The following is a 14,909-nucleotide window of genomic DNA, read 5'->3' on the forward strand; positions in this document are numbered from 1 at the left end:
CATGAGTAATGCATGGTCAAATCCCTAGGTGCTGTAGGGCTTTTATGAGGAATGTCCTTTTTGCTTTGTGATTGATGTGACTCTTCGCAGAGTAGCCGTCGCTAGACTTAAATGATCATTACTGTGGCGCTGTTGTTTGGGGGTTGTGCCGTCAGACTTTATTGCGTGTTGCAGTCCCAACACGCTTCCTCCCATGCAGCATTAAATGCGACTTGATTACTCAGGAGAAGCCTGACACCTCACGGAGAGGCTTTATGCTATGCGAGCTTCCGGGAGCACCTTGCACTCTGGGTGCCTCCTCCGGGACCTATGCCCAGAGTGCTCCCTTGTGGCATACAAAGACTTAACAAATATTTACAAGTTATCTGATCCACGTGTCCCTGTTCGATTGGTCCACGTATATTGGGTGAAATCAAGGGCAACAATTATAATCACAAATATGTAAAAATTTATTTTATATAATATTTTATTTTTTTATATATATTTTTATTTTTTTTTTAAAATATAAATATTATATGCATTTGATAAAAATAAGTTATAGTATTTGTTTATTATGTTTTATCAAATGTAAAAAAAATTAAAAACTCAAGTATATAAAAAATTATAGGTTGATGTTATTTGTTAATATTAAAATAAAATATAAATTATTTTTTTTTAAAAAATAAGAGATTTAATAATTATTTATTTTATTATAATTAGTTTATTTTATTTTATTTTTATTTTTTTTAATATGTAATAAATAAGTAAATATGGTTTTAGTAAAAAAAATAAAATTATTATAGTCTTTTAATTAAAACAACTTTTTTTAAAAGTTGAGTTGGAGCAGCTTTTAACTTTCAGCTGTAACTTCTCTAAAAATTACTCAAAAAGCTATTTTTTGACTGTTTGCCAAACACATAATTACATTATCTAGTAAATATATAATTACTTCCAAACATACTTTAATTATACTCTAATGTGTAATTAAAAATAATTGAGAAGTCTCAATTATAGTCTTAATTCTTATGCCCCCATAAGATTTGTGTGTAATTACTAAAAACTTTCCATATTAAATATTATGTACTAAAAATAATTATTTTTGTATGTAATTACTATCTTGCCAAATAAATATTTTTAAGTCCTTATCACCTCAAATCCAAACACACTTTAAAAGAGTGTAATTACTACGTAATAATTAGGTAACATACAGCAATTATTAATAGTAGAAAAGTTACAGCAATGAAAGTCCAGAAGTAGACTTGGTGGTCATCATATGCTCAAACTGACTTGATTTGCAGCACCATCTAATATCTTTCCACACAAAAACAACATTGAAACACCAACAGGATGAGTCGTATCGAAATCCCACACATCCTTCCTTTCACATATCTTCCTTCTTTCAAATTTACAAACACCTGATGAAATTGTTTCACACCGATCCAGTGCAGCCATAATTGTCACTCATTTTACTCAAATGAACTCTTAATACCCTCAAGACTCTCTCCCAACGATAGTCTGTTGTAATGCAACTTAATTATGTACTTGAATAAAGTAGATATAGCAACAAAGTCACACAATCACAAAAAGGAAGAACAAGGAAGACAATGTCGAAATTTCATCAAACCAGTAAAGATACTTTAAGAATTTATAACCTGATCACTAAGGTAGATTACTAGATGTTAAACTATGTTCATAAGAAACTCACACCCTCAATGTTTATTTTAAGAATTGTTATGGGCTAATTATAGAGCCTTGCAGGAGAGTTGATCCTCCGTACTCAGAAAAATATTCTCAGTTTTTGGATGTTAAGAAACTCACACCATCACAATGTTTACTTTATACTGTTCACAGATATTTTCTTGTCTGTAGTCATTATCCCAAAAACAAATTCATAAACGGAAAGCAGATATTAAAACAAATTTGAGAAGAAATGCATCAACAACAACCTCTATTATTTTAAATGGAAAGAAAGGAGTTGTGAGGACAGCAACTGCTAGGTTTGGTGAGATCTACTTGAGGGAAGAACATAGCAGTCTTTATAGATAAGGTGGTTGCAAGATGGAATGGAAGCACAATTTTAATAGGGATTTATCAAAGCTTAGTTGACAGTTGACACCTCATTTAGGTATGTAGATGGTGGTCTTGGCGATATTTTTGTGGGCTATCCAATAATTCCGGATGGGACAGTAGTTTGCTTATTATGGAGATTATGAGGTTTTTCAAGTTTACAGTAAACACTAAACAATAGTTTTGTTTTTCCCCTCTTTGAAATAAACAGTAAACATTAGTTGAAAAAAAAGGTGGTATTTTTCACGTTCATAATAGAATTAAAAGAATGAAAGTAACATACTTGTGCATACAGTACTTGTACTCTTGTCCCCTAATAAGATCTTTTTCTCCTTCTTCGAGCTAGAATGAAAACAAAGATTAGTAAGAATGTTAAGAAATTGAATATTATTACCAAGTTCAAATGAAATAAGTTTTACCGGATCAGGCTGGTATATGATTTGATAACAAGTAGGAGAAAGGCATTTCAAAACACAATTTTCCTTTGCTATCATGGAAGACTTGCACTGCCAACCCCATAATCCACTGTTCCATTCCAACCCATCCAAATCGAAAATCAAATGCAAAATTTACAAAAGCAAAGTTAAAAACAATGAATAGAAAATTATACCTCTCAATGTCCTCGTAGCATTGATTCTTCTTCTGCCTCATCTCAATATCCTAAGAAAAACATCACCCGAAAGAATTGACCACAAATTCAAGTCTATTCTTAAATTCATTAAAGACATAAAAACATACAGTTATGGGACGACGAGATTTGGCAATGGTGGAAGATGGCATGATGAGCGAGAATATTAAGAATAAAGCCAAAACAATGAACCCCTTTTCCTTCGCCATTCCTACTAGAATTGAGAGTTTCTTTCACCAAGAGAAGATAACACTTACTGCATCAAATTAAGAGAATTACTAAATAAAGTACCAATATAGATCTATTGTTTCTGCATATTATAATCAAATTATACTATAAGGCAACACAGTAGAGAACTTTTGAAAACCATCCTTACAGATAATAATGAACTCAAGATGGTGCCCATCAAACATAGGGAAAGTTAACAAAAGTTAAAAACTAATTTGATGAAAAAAATAACCAGAAGTAACTAATGATGAACACAAGAAGGAAAAAGGTTGTGAAGTAAATTAGCAAATACACCACTATTGGACATAGAAAACCATACAAAATACAAAAAATAAAAAATCATGAAACATGTATGATTATATACAATCATTTATGCTCTCTTTACTAAGAAAGAGAATCCTAATACGAGTAGGAGTATAGCAACAGCAATTGGAACCACAATGGCAACGATTGTTCGGACTGAGATTTTTCCTTTTCCTGGGAAAACAAAACACTAATACTTGATTAGTAATAGTACTTATAAATTCATCTTTTCAAAACAGAGCCACGATTTACAGCAGGGAATAAAACAGGGACAGGGCCATGATATATTATAATCTCTGATTTAACAAATTAATGACAATCCAAGATTTCAGCAACAACAAAAAATAACAATCAAAGATGGCAGTAGGTAAGTTTCTTTTTTCTTCCAAAGAAAAGCAAGTATTTCTTTTTATCCTACACTAGCTACTCAAAAAGCATTTCCAAAGATAGATTAGCATTTAGCAATGACACAGTACCATTATTTTCAAATTATGCCACAACCTCTTCACAGTTCACACCAATCATCATTCAAATTTCCCTGATTTTAAATCTAAAACCAGAAGTAATCTAAATGCACCAATGCCCCCTCTAAAAATCAATATTAATACAAACACGACTCTTCTACAAAGTGCAGCTACCAAAAATGCAATATTCAAAATAATGTATAAAGAATGGTGGGTAACTACATAAATTTGAGTAAATTAAATTTTCATTACATACACCAAACCAAAAGACATTGCATATTCGATTTCTAAATATTACAAGTACTTCTAAAAATAAACGGATATCAAAGAATGAATTATAAACAAATCTTAAACTTGTATGCAAAATCGACGAAAATAAATACACCAAATCCACTCAAATCGAATACTTAAGAGTAGATTTCAAACAGACCCAGTCTTTTGGTAGGAACCAAACAACGAAAACGATTACAAGAAGAAAGACCCAGGCTTTCTAACAAAAGAGATCATAATACACTCATATATACCCAAATATTTTTAAAATAAAATCATACCTGTGTAGCAGAAAATTTTTCTCTTTAAAAACCAATTTGATATCTCGATTTTTCATTCTCATATTTGAAATTGAAGTGAAAGGAAGAGGATATCTTTAAGAGAGAGGGAGATTGAAACCTTACCTCAGAAAGTCAAAGTGAGAGAGAAGAAGAAATTGGAAAGGAAGACGAGAGAAGAACCCAAGATTTTAAATTCAGAAAACAAAAAACAAAATAAATTTACTTAACATATTTTTGAAAATAATTTTACTTTTCTAATTAAATAAATAAATAATAATTAAAAATATAATTTTATATAAGAGTATCTCCATTCAAATTGGTAATTTATTTTTAAAAAATTAATTAGTAATTTTTCCCCGAACTTTGAATTATTAATTAGTCTTTCAAAAATAAATCACCAATTTAAATGGAGATACTCTTATATAAAATTATATTTTTTAATTATATAAAAATAAATCACTAATTTGTTAAATTGAATTTTAACAGCCAAAAAAGTTTCATAAGCACGATTTAATACCTATGAAAGTTCAAGAAAAAAATTACTAATTAACCTTTTTAAAATATTACTCATCCGCTAAAACATAGCATATACCACTGTTATTGCTAAATTCAAATAAAACAACATCTTTATAAAATGTGGACCTCTACTATTACATGAGAGCAATCATACCTCATCTTTTTTCTACCCGAGTACATTTGATGCAAGTAATAATCAAGAAATTTATTCAGATAAAAAAAAAATAATCAAGCAATTTATTAGTCTATAATTTTATCTGCCGGACCAAATTAGTTGGCCCAAAAAGAGACAAAACTTCTGTCTTATAGAATATTATAGAACATATATTAGAATACTCTATTCAAAATAATTTTCAATTTATCATAAAAAATCAAATTTAAATTTAGGTAAATTTAAGAAAGTTATAAATAAAAATAATTTTTAAATTGTAATTAGTTGTACATTTTTTAAGTCTCGCAATAAAAAAGTATATCTCTATATAAAAATAATTATATTTTTATAAAATATATAGGTATACAATTAATAATTTTATTGTAAATTGTAATGTATACATAAATATTATATTTACTTAAAAATAATTTTATTATGATGTAGTATTTATGATTATTTATTATTATTATTATTGTTACATTTATATTTTTTAGTGTTTTAATTATTTTTTTTTTCTAATGTAACTCTATCTAATTATAAAATCTCAATTAAAACATAATTTACTTTATCCAAATGTATTCTTAAACAAAAAATTTTCTCTATCAAGAAAATCAAAATTTGTTATTAAGAAATAATATTCGTTACACAAAGAAATGGTATAAAACATCATATTAATATGTAATTGTGCCAACACATAATTGAATCCCTCAAACTTAGTTGAGAACCCTAAATTAAGAAAAATCAAACACAACCCATCAAAGAAAATTTAAATCCGTTAAAATTATAAAAAATTTAACAAAAGAGGCCATAATACTAAAAACAATTTCAATGGCCTTCTAACAAAAGAGATCATCATAATACACCCATACATATCCAAATATTTTTAAAAATAAAATCTTACCCAGAAAAAATTTCTCTGTAAGAACCAATTTGTTATCTCAATTCTTAATTCTCATATTTGAAATTGAAGAGAGAGTGTAAAACCTTACTATAAAAAATCAAAGTGAGAGAAAAAGAAATCGGAAAAAAAGACGAGAGAGGAGCCCAATATTTTAAATTAAGAAAACAAAAAAGGAAATGAATTTACTGAAAATGTTTTTAAAAATATTTTAATTTTTCTAATTAATAAATAAATAAATAATTGATTAGAATAACGTAATCCTATACAAGAGCATATCCATTTAAATTGGTAATTTATTGCTAAAATGTAGCTTATTTTTTTATAAAATTTGTTCGTGCTACCCAAAAGAGTTTTTTTTTATTCATTGTTCCAAAAGTTGAATGTTATTTCTTTCATGTATTAAAATCCTGAAGCAAACAGATGAAGTGGAGATTGAGGAATCAAATAACAGAAATGGAAACTAAAAATAACTACGCCCACCGTGGGGCTCGAACCCACGACCACAAGGTTAAGAGCCTTGCGCTCTACCAACTGAGCTAGACGGGCCTATTTGTTGAAGCAATGTCTTAGATATTTGAAGTTACTTATAATAATGACAGCACTACAAACTACAAAGGAAAGCCTTACCATAGAATCAGATCTCATCTCAACACTATAAAAACATTGTGATACATATATCTTATAAGTATACTTTATATCTATTATTTTTCTTCTATCTACAACACAATGTACAAAATTGCTAATGCTATACAATATATATCCCTTAAGCAGCCAGTAATCTCAACCATCGATTCTACCAAGACAGAGGGTTGAGATAGGTCCATACTCTTGACTTGTATGGCTTATAAACAAGCAAAAGACAGGCCAAGAAGACCACTTTGAAGGAACATATATATAGTCATGGACTAACTATGTCAAACCCCAATATGGCTTCCTCTAGGAGATCTTCAAAAATTAAGTCTTCTAGCTCAAGACCAACACACTCACTGTCAAATTGAAGGTTCATCCACCCATGACTTTTAGCTAAATCACGCCCCACAACATAATCTAGTGATTGGCCAACCTCTGGTTTGAAGCTCAAGTACCAACTTATAAGGGACCACACTTCTCTCAGAACATGTGGCCCTGCTGGCATTGGACTCATGAGTGAAACACAAGAGAGTGGAAATGGACAGTAACTGTATGACCTTGCATATATCTCAATCAAAACCTCATTTATTATATCAAATAACAGCATGTGATCACTTTCAAAATCTTCATTTGCACAAGTGTTAGGATCAACCTCTAAGCAACCCTCTACTTCTTCATATACTGAGGGATCAACTGGTTGATCATCAGAGTGCCAAGTTCCAAGGAATGCATTGCTACTGAACCCAGACAGTTCAAGTACATCTCTCACATAACTGAACTCAGCTTTGTCTTTTGAATTCACTTTAAGATGGGAAATTTCTTCCATTATTTGTTTGTCAAGTGTTTCTTGAGCCTTTTCAGTTCCAGACACTTGGGGTGTAGCCATGTCAAGCTCCTTGTCCTTTACCAACTTAACTAGTTCATCAGCAAGTATTGCTTCGTTCTCTGATTCTTACCAAAAAAAAAAAAAATCCATGTTTAGCTGTAAAGTGCATTAATCTTAAAGATAAAACCAGTAAACCCTTTAAGAAAAGGTAGGCAAGTAGAGAATAGTTTAATATAAGGAAAGGCTAAGAGGCAAACCTTCTACTGTCAAGCTTCCATAATCATGTATATGAGAACACAACTGAGTATCAGCTTCACTATTTGATATTGATGTTAAACCCAACTCATCATCTGTAACAAAATTTACTGCACCAGTCTCAACCGAAGATTTAGAAATAATGCTCTTGGTTGTATGATCATCATTCATGTGCAATTGACCTGCAATGCCTACTGCAACACCAAGATCTTTTGGTTCATCATAACTACTTGTGCTAACATTCTGATCCATGACATTGTTGGCTTGCCCTTTTGAGGAGGACAAAGCTTCAGGAGATTCCTCTGGATCAAGAAAAGAGTTAAGGTCAGGTAAGGAGTAAATCCTTGCCAAGTACTTTGGGACACTATTAGGGGAACCTTCTTCTTTTATTTTGATTTTCAATCCTTCAGTGTTTTGATGTTTAGCTTCCCGGTTGAAGCTAGTCTCATACAACTGGCAATACCGATCCAACGATTCAGTGAGAGATGAGGCTCTTCTCATTTGGTGGCGCAGCCTTGCTTTATTTTTCTTAAGGGAAGAACTTGACAAATCAGTTTCAAAAGCAGTACCATCAATGTCTTTACATTCTTCATAATTTGCCGAACTATTAAGTTTATTATCAATCTCCTCCTCCATATTATGTCCATGTGGAATCTTATGGATGATGGCGTCCATACTAATTATATGCCTCTCTTTTCTTCCTTCTCTGATTACATGTTTAATCTTCTGTTTAAGAGTCTTGAAATGCTTAACAACAGCATGAGTATCGCCATTGTTCTTTTGTTGCTTAGCAGAAGCTGGAGAAGCCTTCTTCATATGTTTGAGTCTGCTAGGTTCTAAACCTCTATAACCTAATGAACCAGATGAAGGGAATGTCTTACACTTGTCTAGTCCTTGTTTTGCACTCAGTGCTTGTTGACTGCTAAAATGGTGAGCCAAAGGAGACCCTGGATCCTGCAAAATTTTCATCACCAACTCCTTGTTTACACTGATTATATCCAAGGCATCTAAACACTCTTTGGGATGACTAGCCAAAGCATCCACACTGCATTTTCTTTCATTTGTAGACTTCTGTTTCAACATAAATGCTGTGGTATTCTCCAACTCTCCTTGGAGAAGTTTTGGACTCTCATCAAAGTGGTCATGTTGTGGTTCATCCTCAACAACCCTGACACTACATTCTTGACTAGAATCACTATTCATTGCCATTGGATTTTGCTCATTGGACGCGGAATGGATTTCGATGTTTTGCTCATGATCTAACTCTAATGTTTTAATAAGAGGTTCCAAATAAGGAAGTTGTGAATGATGGATGGAATCTGTTCTTGTCAATTGTCTTACAGGACAGGATGAACTCCTATGATGCCTGCCCTTTTTATGAGTTATCTCTTCAGCAAGAAATGACTTTATTCGGGATTTGACAGAATTGTTCTTTTTTGGAGAGGAATCTCTACTTCTTTCTTCAACCTGATAATTTTTTAAATCAGATACTCCAGTTGGTTTGGTTCAGTATTGACATATCAAATTGAAACTGAGAACGTGTTTTTTTTTTTTTTGGCTTCTTTAATCTAAGAACTTACACTAGGCTTATACATATGCCCATCATCTTGTTCTTGCTTGTTAGGATTAGAACTTGGCATCTCTTCATGATTTTCTGATGATAAACAAACAGGTAATTTGAAGGAAAACCCATATCAGATCTTTTCAAACATACCATATAAGCAAAATGGATCAAAACATTAAAAATGAAATAATGAGTGAAACAAAAAAAAATGTGTACTTACCAACAAGAGATGGGTTTTTTTGAGTGAGCTTTTTCTTAACACGACGCCAGTGATGATATTTGATGATGTGAAGTAAACCCCATGCATGTCCTCCTTCATTCTCATTCGATCTTAAAGATATGATTGAACCTTTTTGTCTCAAGTTCTTCCCCATTTCTTTTTTACCAAAATACTGCATCTAATTCTTGTATATAAAAATATATATTAACTAAAACAAATTAGTTGATTCTTTCAAACAAAAAATAAGATAAAATATAACATAGTATGAGATCTTTAGATTGAAATTAAGAGCATTTTTGCTACATTTTAATGGAAAATAATGAACAAAATTGAAGATATGAAGCTAAATGAAAATCCAGAAATTTAATTTTATCATGATTGTGTATTTGTTGGTTAAATATAATATGAAAAAAGACCAGACTTACCCCCAACAAAAAGCAATTAAAATTTGGTCTTGGGTAGATAGTTGTCCTCAAACTCCTTTTTCCATCATAGATTTATAAGGGGAAAGAACTTTAATGTGTGAGAAAAAGAACTAAACCAACTCGAGCTAATATAGGAAAAATCAATTTGACAATGGTAGAATGTGGAAGCAACCATCTATTCAAAAACAAACACACACAAATAAAATAAAATAAAATCATAATAATAATTATCTTTTAGTTTTTCGTATATAAAAAAATAAGGGTCTAAAATGGTGGACAATATGAGGTCGATTGTATGAGGGATCTGTTAGGTGTCCCAATGGACACACCACAACCACTAGTATAACATTGAATGAAGGTTGTTCATTAATAATTTTGTGTTATGGAATGGACCAAGCCAAACCATATTCCCAATAGCTTTTGATGTGATGTAACCTTATTAGTTATCAACATAGAAGCTATAACTATGAAATTAACAAATGCATCAAGATACAACAAGTCTAATTTTTCCACAGTTGGAGACAATGTATGTAGGCCCTTCAGCAGAAAAAAAAAAAGGGATAATGTAGGCCCGCCTTTCCTTTTTGCTTAAAACCTTTCCATTTTTTTACATGTTCGAGCCATGAATTACATAAAAATAGTCAAAATGTTTGATTGAATTGTGCATATCTTGTAAAGTTTGATTTTTTTTTTCGTTCGAGCCATGAATTACAAATGCATATATTTATATACATACGGGGAAGAGAGAGAAGCATAGTCTTCTGTGAGAAATAATTGCTTATCATAGTATTTCACATTATATATGTTTGGTTAAATTGCGACATAAATATTTAATATTTTAAATTTATACACTTAAAAACCTAATATTTATTTTTGGAGACAGAAATACTTAACGTTACAATTCTCTTACACCGTTACTACCATTTTCGTTAACTCATAAATATAGACACGTGGAGAGTTCAAATGCATTACATTTATTTTTATTTTATTTTAAAACTTAATATTCTTTTTATCAGAAACTAAATACTACTTATTCCAAAAAAAAAAAAACCAGTTCTCATAATAATTTTCACATGATATTGACACTTCAATTCGATAATTATGTTCTATATACTGCACTGGTTCACTCAGCTATGATAATTTAGTATTGCATCTCTATTTTTTTTTAAAAAAACAAGTAGATATTAGTTTTTGATATTAAAAATATTAAATTTTAAAATAAAATAAATAAATGTAATGCATTTGAGCCCTACACGTGTCTATATTTATGATAAGTTAATGAAAGTGATAGTAACGGTGTAAGAGAATTGTAACATTAAGTATTTTTGCCTACAAAAATAAACATTAAGTATTTCAGTGTATAAAATCTAAAACATTATATATTTATGCCTCAATATAGCCTATATGTTTTATCCAACTAATGTCTGTCGAGTCAAATAGGGTCTACACAATAATGTACATTGACAAAGTAAAAAATGGACAAGACAGTATTTTAACACCACATAGGAACATTTTTCTCTCTGTCTCTCTCTCTCTCAAAAAGAAAAAAAAAAAAAGGAAGACAAGATCCCATGTAGATTACTTAAGTCTGTGAGAAGTCGACATGAATGCAGGTGGGATCACATGGATATGGACAATCAACTTGTTTAACCACTCTCTTGTTGAAGTACCAATCACCAACAGATTCCGCAATACTCTGTTCCACATTGATAAATTCAATTGCATATTAGAAATGCTTAACAAGAATCCAACACAAGAAGTTTCATCAGATTTTCATAGAACAGATAAGGCTCAAACAAACTTTCCTCACCTTATTGTTTAATCTAGGAGAATTAGGTGAATGCCATGTCTCAGTCAACCATGTCTGGCAGTGAGCAAAACAAGAATTTATAAACATTCCACCATCCTTATTTTTCTGGAAATCACTCAGGCCCTTCAAAAGTGAATTTCTGAAACCTACATGGAATATGTCAATTACAGTAAACCACGTACATTGCCAAACATTGTAATATTTTAGTGTCCAGCTAGATGCTAAGTTGAAAGACTTGAGAATTCTAAAATAATCAAATGAGACTTCAGCAACTGACTCTAGATGAGGATTCTAATGGAGTATTAGGCAAGATATCTCCAGGAAGTGGACCGAATTTTACGTATGAACTTCTGAACTTTTATTCATATATTTTTATGTTTCCACAGGATCTGCAACTATTATGTATTTTCTTTTGGTAAGGCAACTATTATGTATTCTAATCATTCACTAGTTTCAGAAAATTGCTTGCATGTAAGTGCATGACTTACATACCAGCATCATTTTCATATAAAATTTATTAGAAATCCCTACAACAATGTGACTTGGTTCAGCTATTACCATGTAGTATTTCAATCTGCCTAGGATTGCACTTGAGAATGCTTTGTCTGCATTTCTGCCAGTAGCCATGGGGATCTGATGTATCTGGTATCAACACGTTTTGTATCTGATGATTACCCAATTAGCATAAAAGAAATTAATGGAGAACTATAATCCATAGTAATCAAATGAAGTTTGGAATTGGAGGAAATTACCTGCCACCAATCATAAGCTGGGTTGACAAGGAACACTGGTGTTTTTATGTGCTTGATAATTTCATGTGGAAAAAGGCACTGGCATTGCAAAGCAAGGTAACAAAGGCATATGTTATAAATCAAGAGTTAGAAGAAATATGGGAACTACATCTCAAACTTGATGCATAATATGAAAATCAAAGAGGAAAGGAGTTAAATAACCTACCTCTGATGGTTCTTCCATCTTTTCGACACATTCCTTCGGCAAGCTTTTTGCTAAACTCTGAAGAATGATTTCAGTTAAAATAAAAAGTGTCAGAATACTTATAAGGAAACTCTTTCCTGTGGAGAGGATGGAAAAAGAGGACTGATCAATAAACTTTTGGCTACTGATTCCTTTGAATAAAGATGCTTTAAAAATAAATAAACAAAAGTTAGATATGCACAACAGGCCGTATTTATAAACTAACGATAAAATTAATGGAACAATCTCATATAAGTACCAACTCAGGCAACCTGCCAATTATGTAAAGGTATCATTTACTATGCAAAAATAGGTCATAACCTGAAGGGTGAAGACATCATGGTAAAAGGATCTCATGGTATAATTGCCAACAACATCCTTCCTGAAATGTAGGAACTATCATGTGGCTGAAAATATCTATTTGCAGTAAGTTATGTTTAAGAGCAGAGAGCATGTAAAGAAAATGTTATGTATATCATGCATGTTTTTCAAGTAGTAATTTCTTTCTAAGGCATCCAATTCCTTGTGTAGTGGGATTGATAAATTCTCTTCTACAATATCATTTCCAATGTATCTAAAAGATGAAAAAAGTTGGAATGAGTGATAATATTATGATAGCCCTTTTTGGCAGGGTAACAAATATGAAGGCTACATGCAGCACAACATCTACATATCACAATTGGAAGATATATAAGAGGGTTCGTTTGGAACACCGTATTAGGTCGTATTGTATTGTATTGTATTATATTGAATTGTATTTTATGCAATATTTTTATAGAAAACTATATGTGGTATTAACTTTTATAGACACCTAAATATATAATATTTTAGTATAAATTAAAGTTTAACATAGTATTATATAAAAATATGATATATAATCCAATTCAATATAATACAATACAATACAATACGGCCTAATACGGCGTTCCAAACGAGCCCAGAATGTGTGATCCAGATGCTCCTAGCAGATTACAAATAAATGAAATTTTCTAGCACAACGTATAAGCTAGAGTCAGGTGCACAAGGTACAAGACATATATAAGACATACTCATCAAGGAAAAAACCTGCATCAGCAAGACACTTCACTACTACATCTTTCGGAAGAAGTTTGCGGAAGTCATCACAATGTATAAGAGCAGCCAACCCACCAGCAGAACATCCTGAAAGAAGAGCCTAAAACAAGATTCCACAGATATTAGGGGGAAAAAATACTGAATAGCTTTTAACTTCAAATGGAAGCATAGTACATTTGTAACTTTGACAACAATACTAGCTTAACCAAATTATATTCGTACTACATACTACAAGCGACAAATTATAGAGAAGAGAAAGACCTGTTTTGCTCTAGACATGCCAATTGATAACAGTTCATCCATAAGTTCTTCCCATATAAGTTGGCCTCTGAAAAACAGATTGTTCCCAGTCTGCATTACAAAAATAAATATATAAATAAATACAGCAGTATCAATGACTAAATATTTATCTTCATAAACCGAAAACATACTTTCAGCTCAGTCTCGGGGTGGCCAGCAAAAGATGCACCATCACAATATCGTAACTTGACCTTGTTCCAGTTGAAGAAATCTAGAAAATGCACACAAATATAAAGCTACAAGAACCAATTATAGTTAAGACTTAAGACACGAAGTAGGGGCTTGCGCAAGGATTTTAAATATAGTACCAGGATTCTGTGATGGGTCACTGCTCAAAATCCCAGAAAAGGGTACACGACGTGTCATATAATTGAGAGAGCCCAACTGGGTCTTCGCGCGGAAAGAACATGATTCTCTATTAGCGCACCAACCTCCACCCTACACACGATTCGTCAATCCAAAATTGAAAAATGGAAAATTCAAACAGTTAATGGCGTGAATTGAAATTTAAATTCGGAATGCAAACCTCAACGTGAAGAAGCCAATTTTCAGACCCAGATCCAAAGCCCTTCTTGAAATGATATCCAGGTACACTCCCATCTAAACAAACTGCAAAACGACAAGCAAGAAAAGATTTTCAGAGTCCGTTCCTTCGAATTACACTGAAGGAAGGGAGAAGAAGAAGAAGAAGATAGGATAGGGTATAGGTCAAGTACGAGCGCCTCTAGACTTAGCGTTGCGCAAGAAGGTCAAGTCAACAACATCATCGTCGGCAGTGGCATCGACCGGAGATGGAGAGTCGGGATCGTCGGAGAAAGAGTTGATGGTGAAAGTGAGGACGAAGATGGTGATTGTGAAAACAGCGATTGCGATTGCCCAATCCCTCTTCGACCATCTTCTCAACCAAACCAGAAATCGAATTCTGAGATTGGTGGCCATTGATAGAAGATCTTTGAGCTTGGAAGACTTCACTCGTTACATTGACTTTTCAATTACCGAACTTTTCTGAATATTGGCGCCAGAAGCCCACTAACTCATACTT

At 32.0% G+C, this 14,909-nt stretch overlaps 3 protein-coding genes and 1 non-coding gene across 11 annotated transcripts; all 4 read right to left on the bottom strand.

The window, feature by feature from the left end:
• Positions 1 to 1,060: 1,060 nt before the first annotated feature.
• On the bottom strand, positions 1,061 to 4,477 carry LOC115698038 (uncharacterized). Of its 4 annotated transcripts, none has more exons than XM_030625222.2 (7): positions 4,344 to 4,477; positions 3,267 to 3,379; positions 2,785 to 2,930; positions 2,657 to 2,706; positions 2,466 to 2,571; positions 2,330 to 2,388; positions 1,061 to 1,494 (listed from the first exon to the last, which is right to left on the bottom strand). In XM_030625222.2, exons 3-7 carry the CDS (start codon positions 2,881 to 2,883, stop codon positions 1,446 to 1,448), a joined length of 363 nt encoding a protein of 120 aa, XP_030481082.1. In that variant the 5' UTR covers positions 2,884 to 2,930; positions 3,267 to 3,379; positions 4,344 to 4,477; the 3' UTR covers positions 1,061 to 1,445. The 4 variants fall into 4 exon arrangements, with proteins under 4 accessions (XP_030481082.1, XP_030481081.1, XP_030481083.1 ...); XM_030625221.2 differs by lacking the exon at positions 4,344 to 4,477 and adding an exon at positions 4,221 to 4,276; XM_030625223.2 differs by lacking the exon at positions 3,267 to 3,379 and having other exon boundaries at positions 4,344 to 4,451.
• A 1,784-nt stretch (positions 4,478 to 6,261) lies between these two features.
• On the bottom strand, positions 6,262 to 6,334 carry TRNAK-CUU (transfer RNA lysine (anticodon CUU)). Its single transcript has one exon. It is a non-coding gene; the product is annotated as a tRNA-Lys (tRNA).
• Positions 6,335 to 6,394: 60 nt separating this feature from the next.
• Positions 6,395 to 10,244, bottom strand: LOC115698287 (protein TRM32). 5 transcript variants are annotated; one of them, XM_061101862.1, is made up of 5 exons: positions 9,709 to 10,244; positions 9,284 to 9,455; positions 9,080 to 9,153; positions 7,502 to 8,966; positions 6,395 to 7,369 (listed from the first exon to the last, which is right to left on the bottom strand). In XM_061101862.1, the coding sequence occupies exons 2-5, from the start codon at positions 9,435 to 9,437 to the stop codon at positions 6,687 to 6,689; spliced, it is 2,376 nt and encodes a 791-aa protein (XP_060957845.1). In that variant the 5' UTR covers positions 9,438 to 9,455; positions 9,709 to 10,244; the 3' UTR covers positions 6,395 to 6,686. The 5 variants fall into 5 exon arrangements, with proteins under 5 accessions (XP_060957845.1, XP_060957846.1, XP_030481361.1 ...); XM_061101863.1 differs by having other exon boundaries at positions 6,395 to 7,363; positions 9,284 to 9,461; XM_030625501.2 differs by having other exon boundaries at positions 6,395 to 7,363; positions 9,284 to 9,467.
• An 815-nt stretch (positions 10,245 to 11,059) lies between these two features.
• Positions 11,060 to 14,806, bottom strand: LOC115697329 (pectin acetylesterase 5). The gene is made up of 12 exons (XM_030624284.2): positions 14,584 to 14,806; positions 14,394 to 14,476; positions 14,176 to 14,305; positions 13,999 to 14,078; positions 13,829 to 13,918; positions 13,543 to 13,667; positions 12,815 to 12,875; positions 12,476 to 12,532; positions 12,271 to 12,348; positions 12,077 to 12,182; positions 11,519 to 11,664; positions 11,060 to 11,404 (listed from the first exon to the last, which is right to left on the bottom strand). The coding sequence occupies exons 1-12, from the start codon at positions 14,804 to 14,806 to the stop codon at positions 11,291 to 11,293; spliced, it is 1,293 nt and encodes a 430-aa protein (XP_030480144.1). The 3' UTR covers positions 11,060 to 11,290.
• Between the last annotated feature and the right edge of the window lie 103 nt (positions 14,807 to 14,909).

The sequence above is a fragment of the Cannabis sativa genome, chromosome 7 (assembly GCF_029168945.1).
Source record: "Cannabis sativa cultivar Pink pepper isolate KNU-18-1 chromosome 7, ASM2916894v1, whole genome shotgun sequence".
Taxonomy (NCBI): Eukaryota; Viridiplantae; Streptophyta; class Magnoliopsida; order Rosales; family Cannabaceae; genus Cannabis; species Cannabis sativa.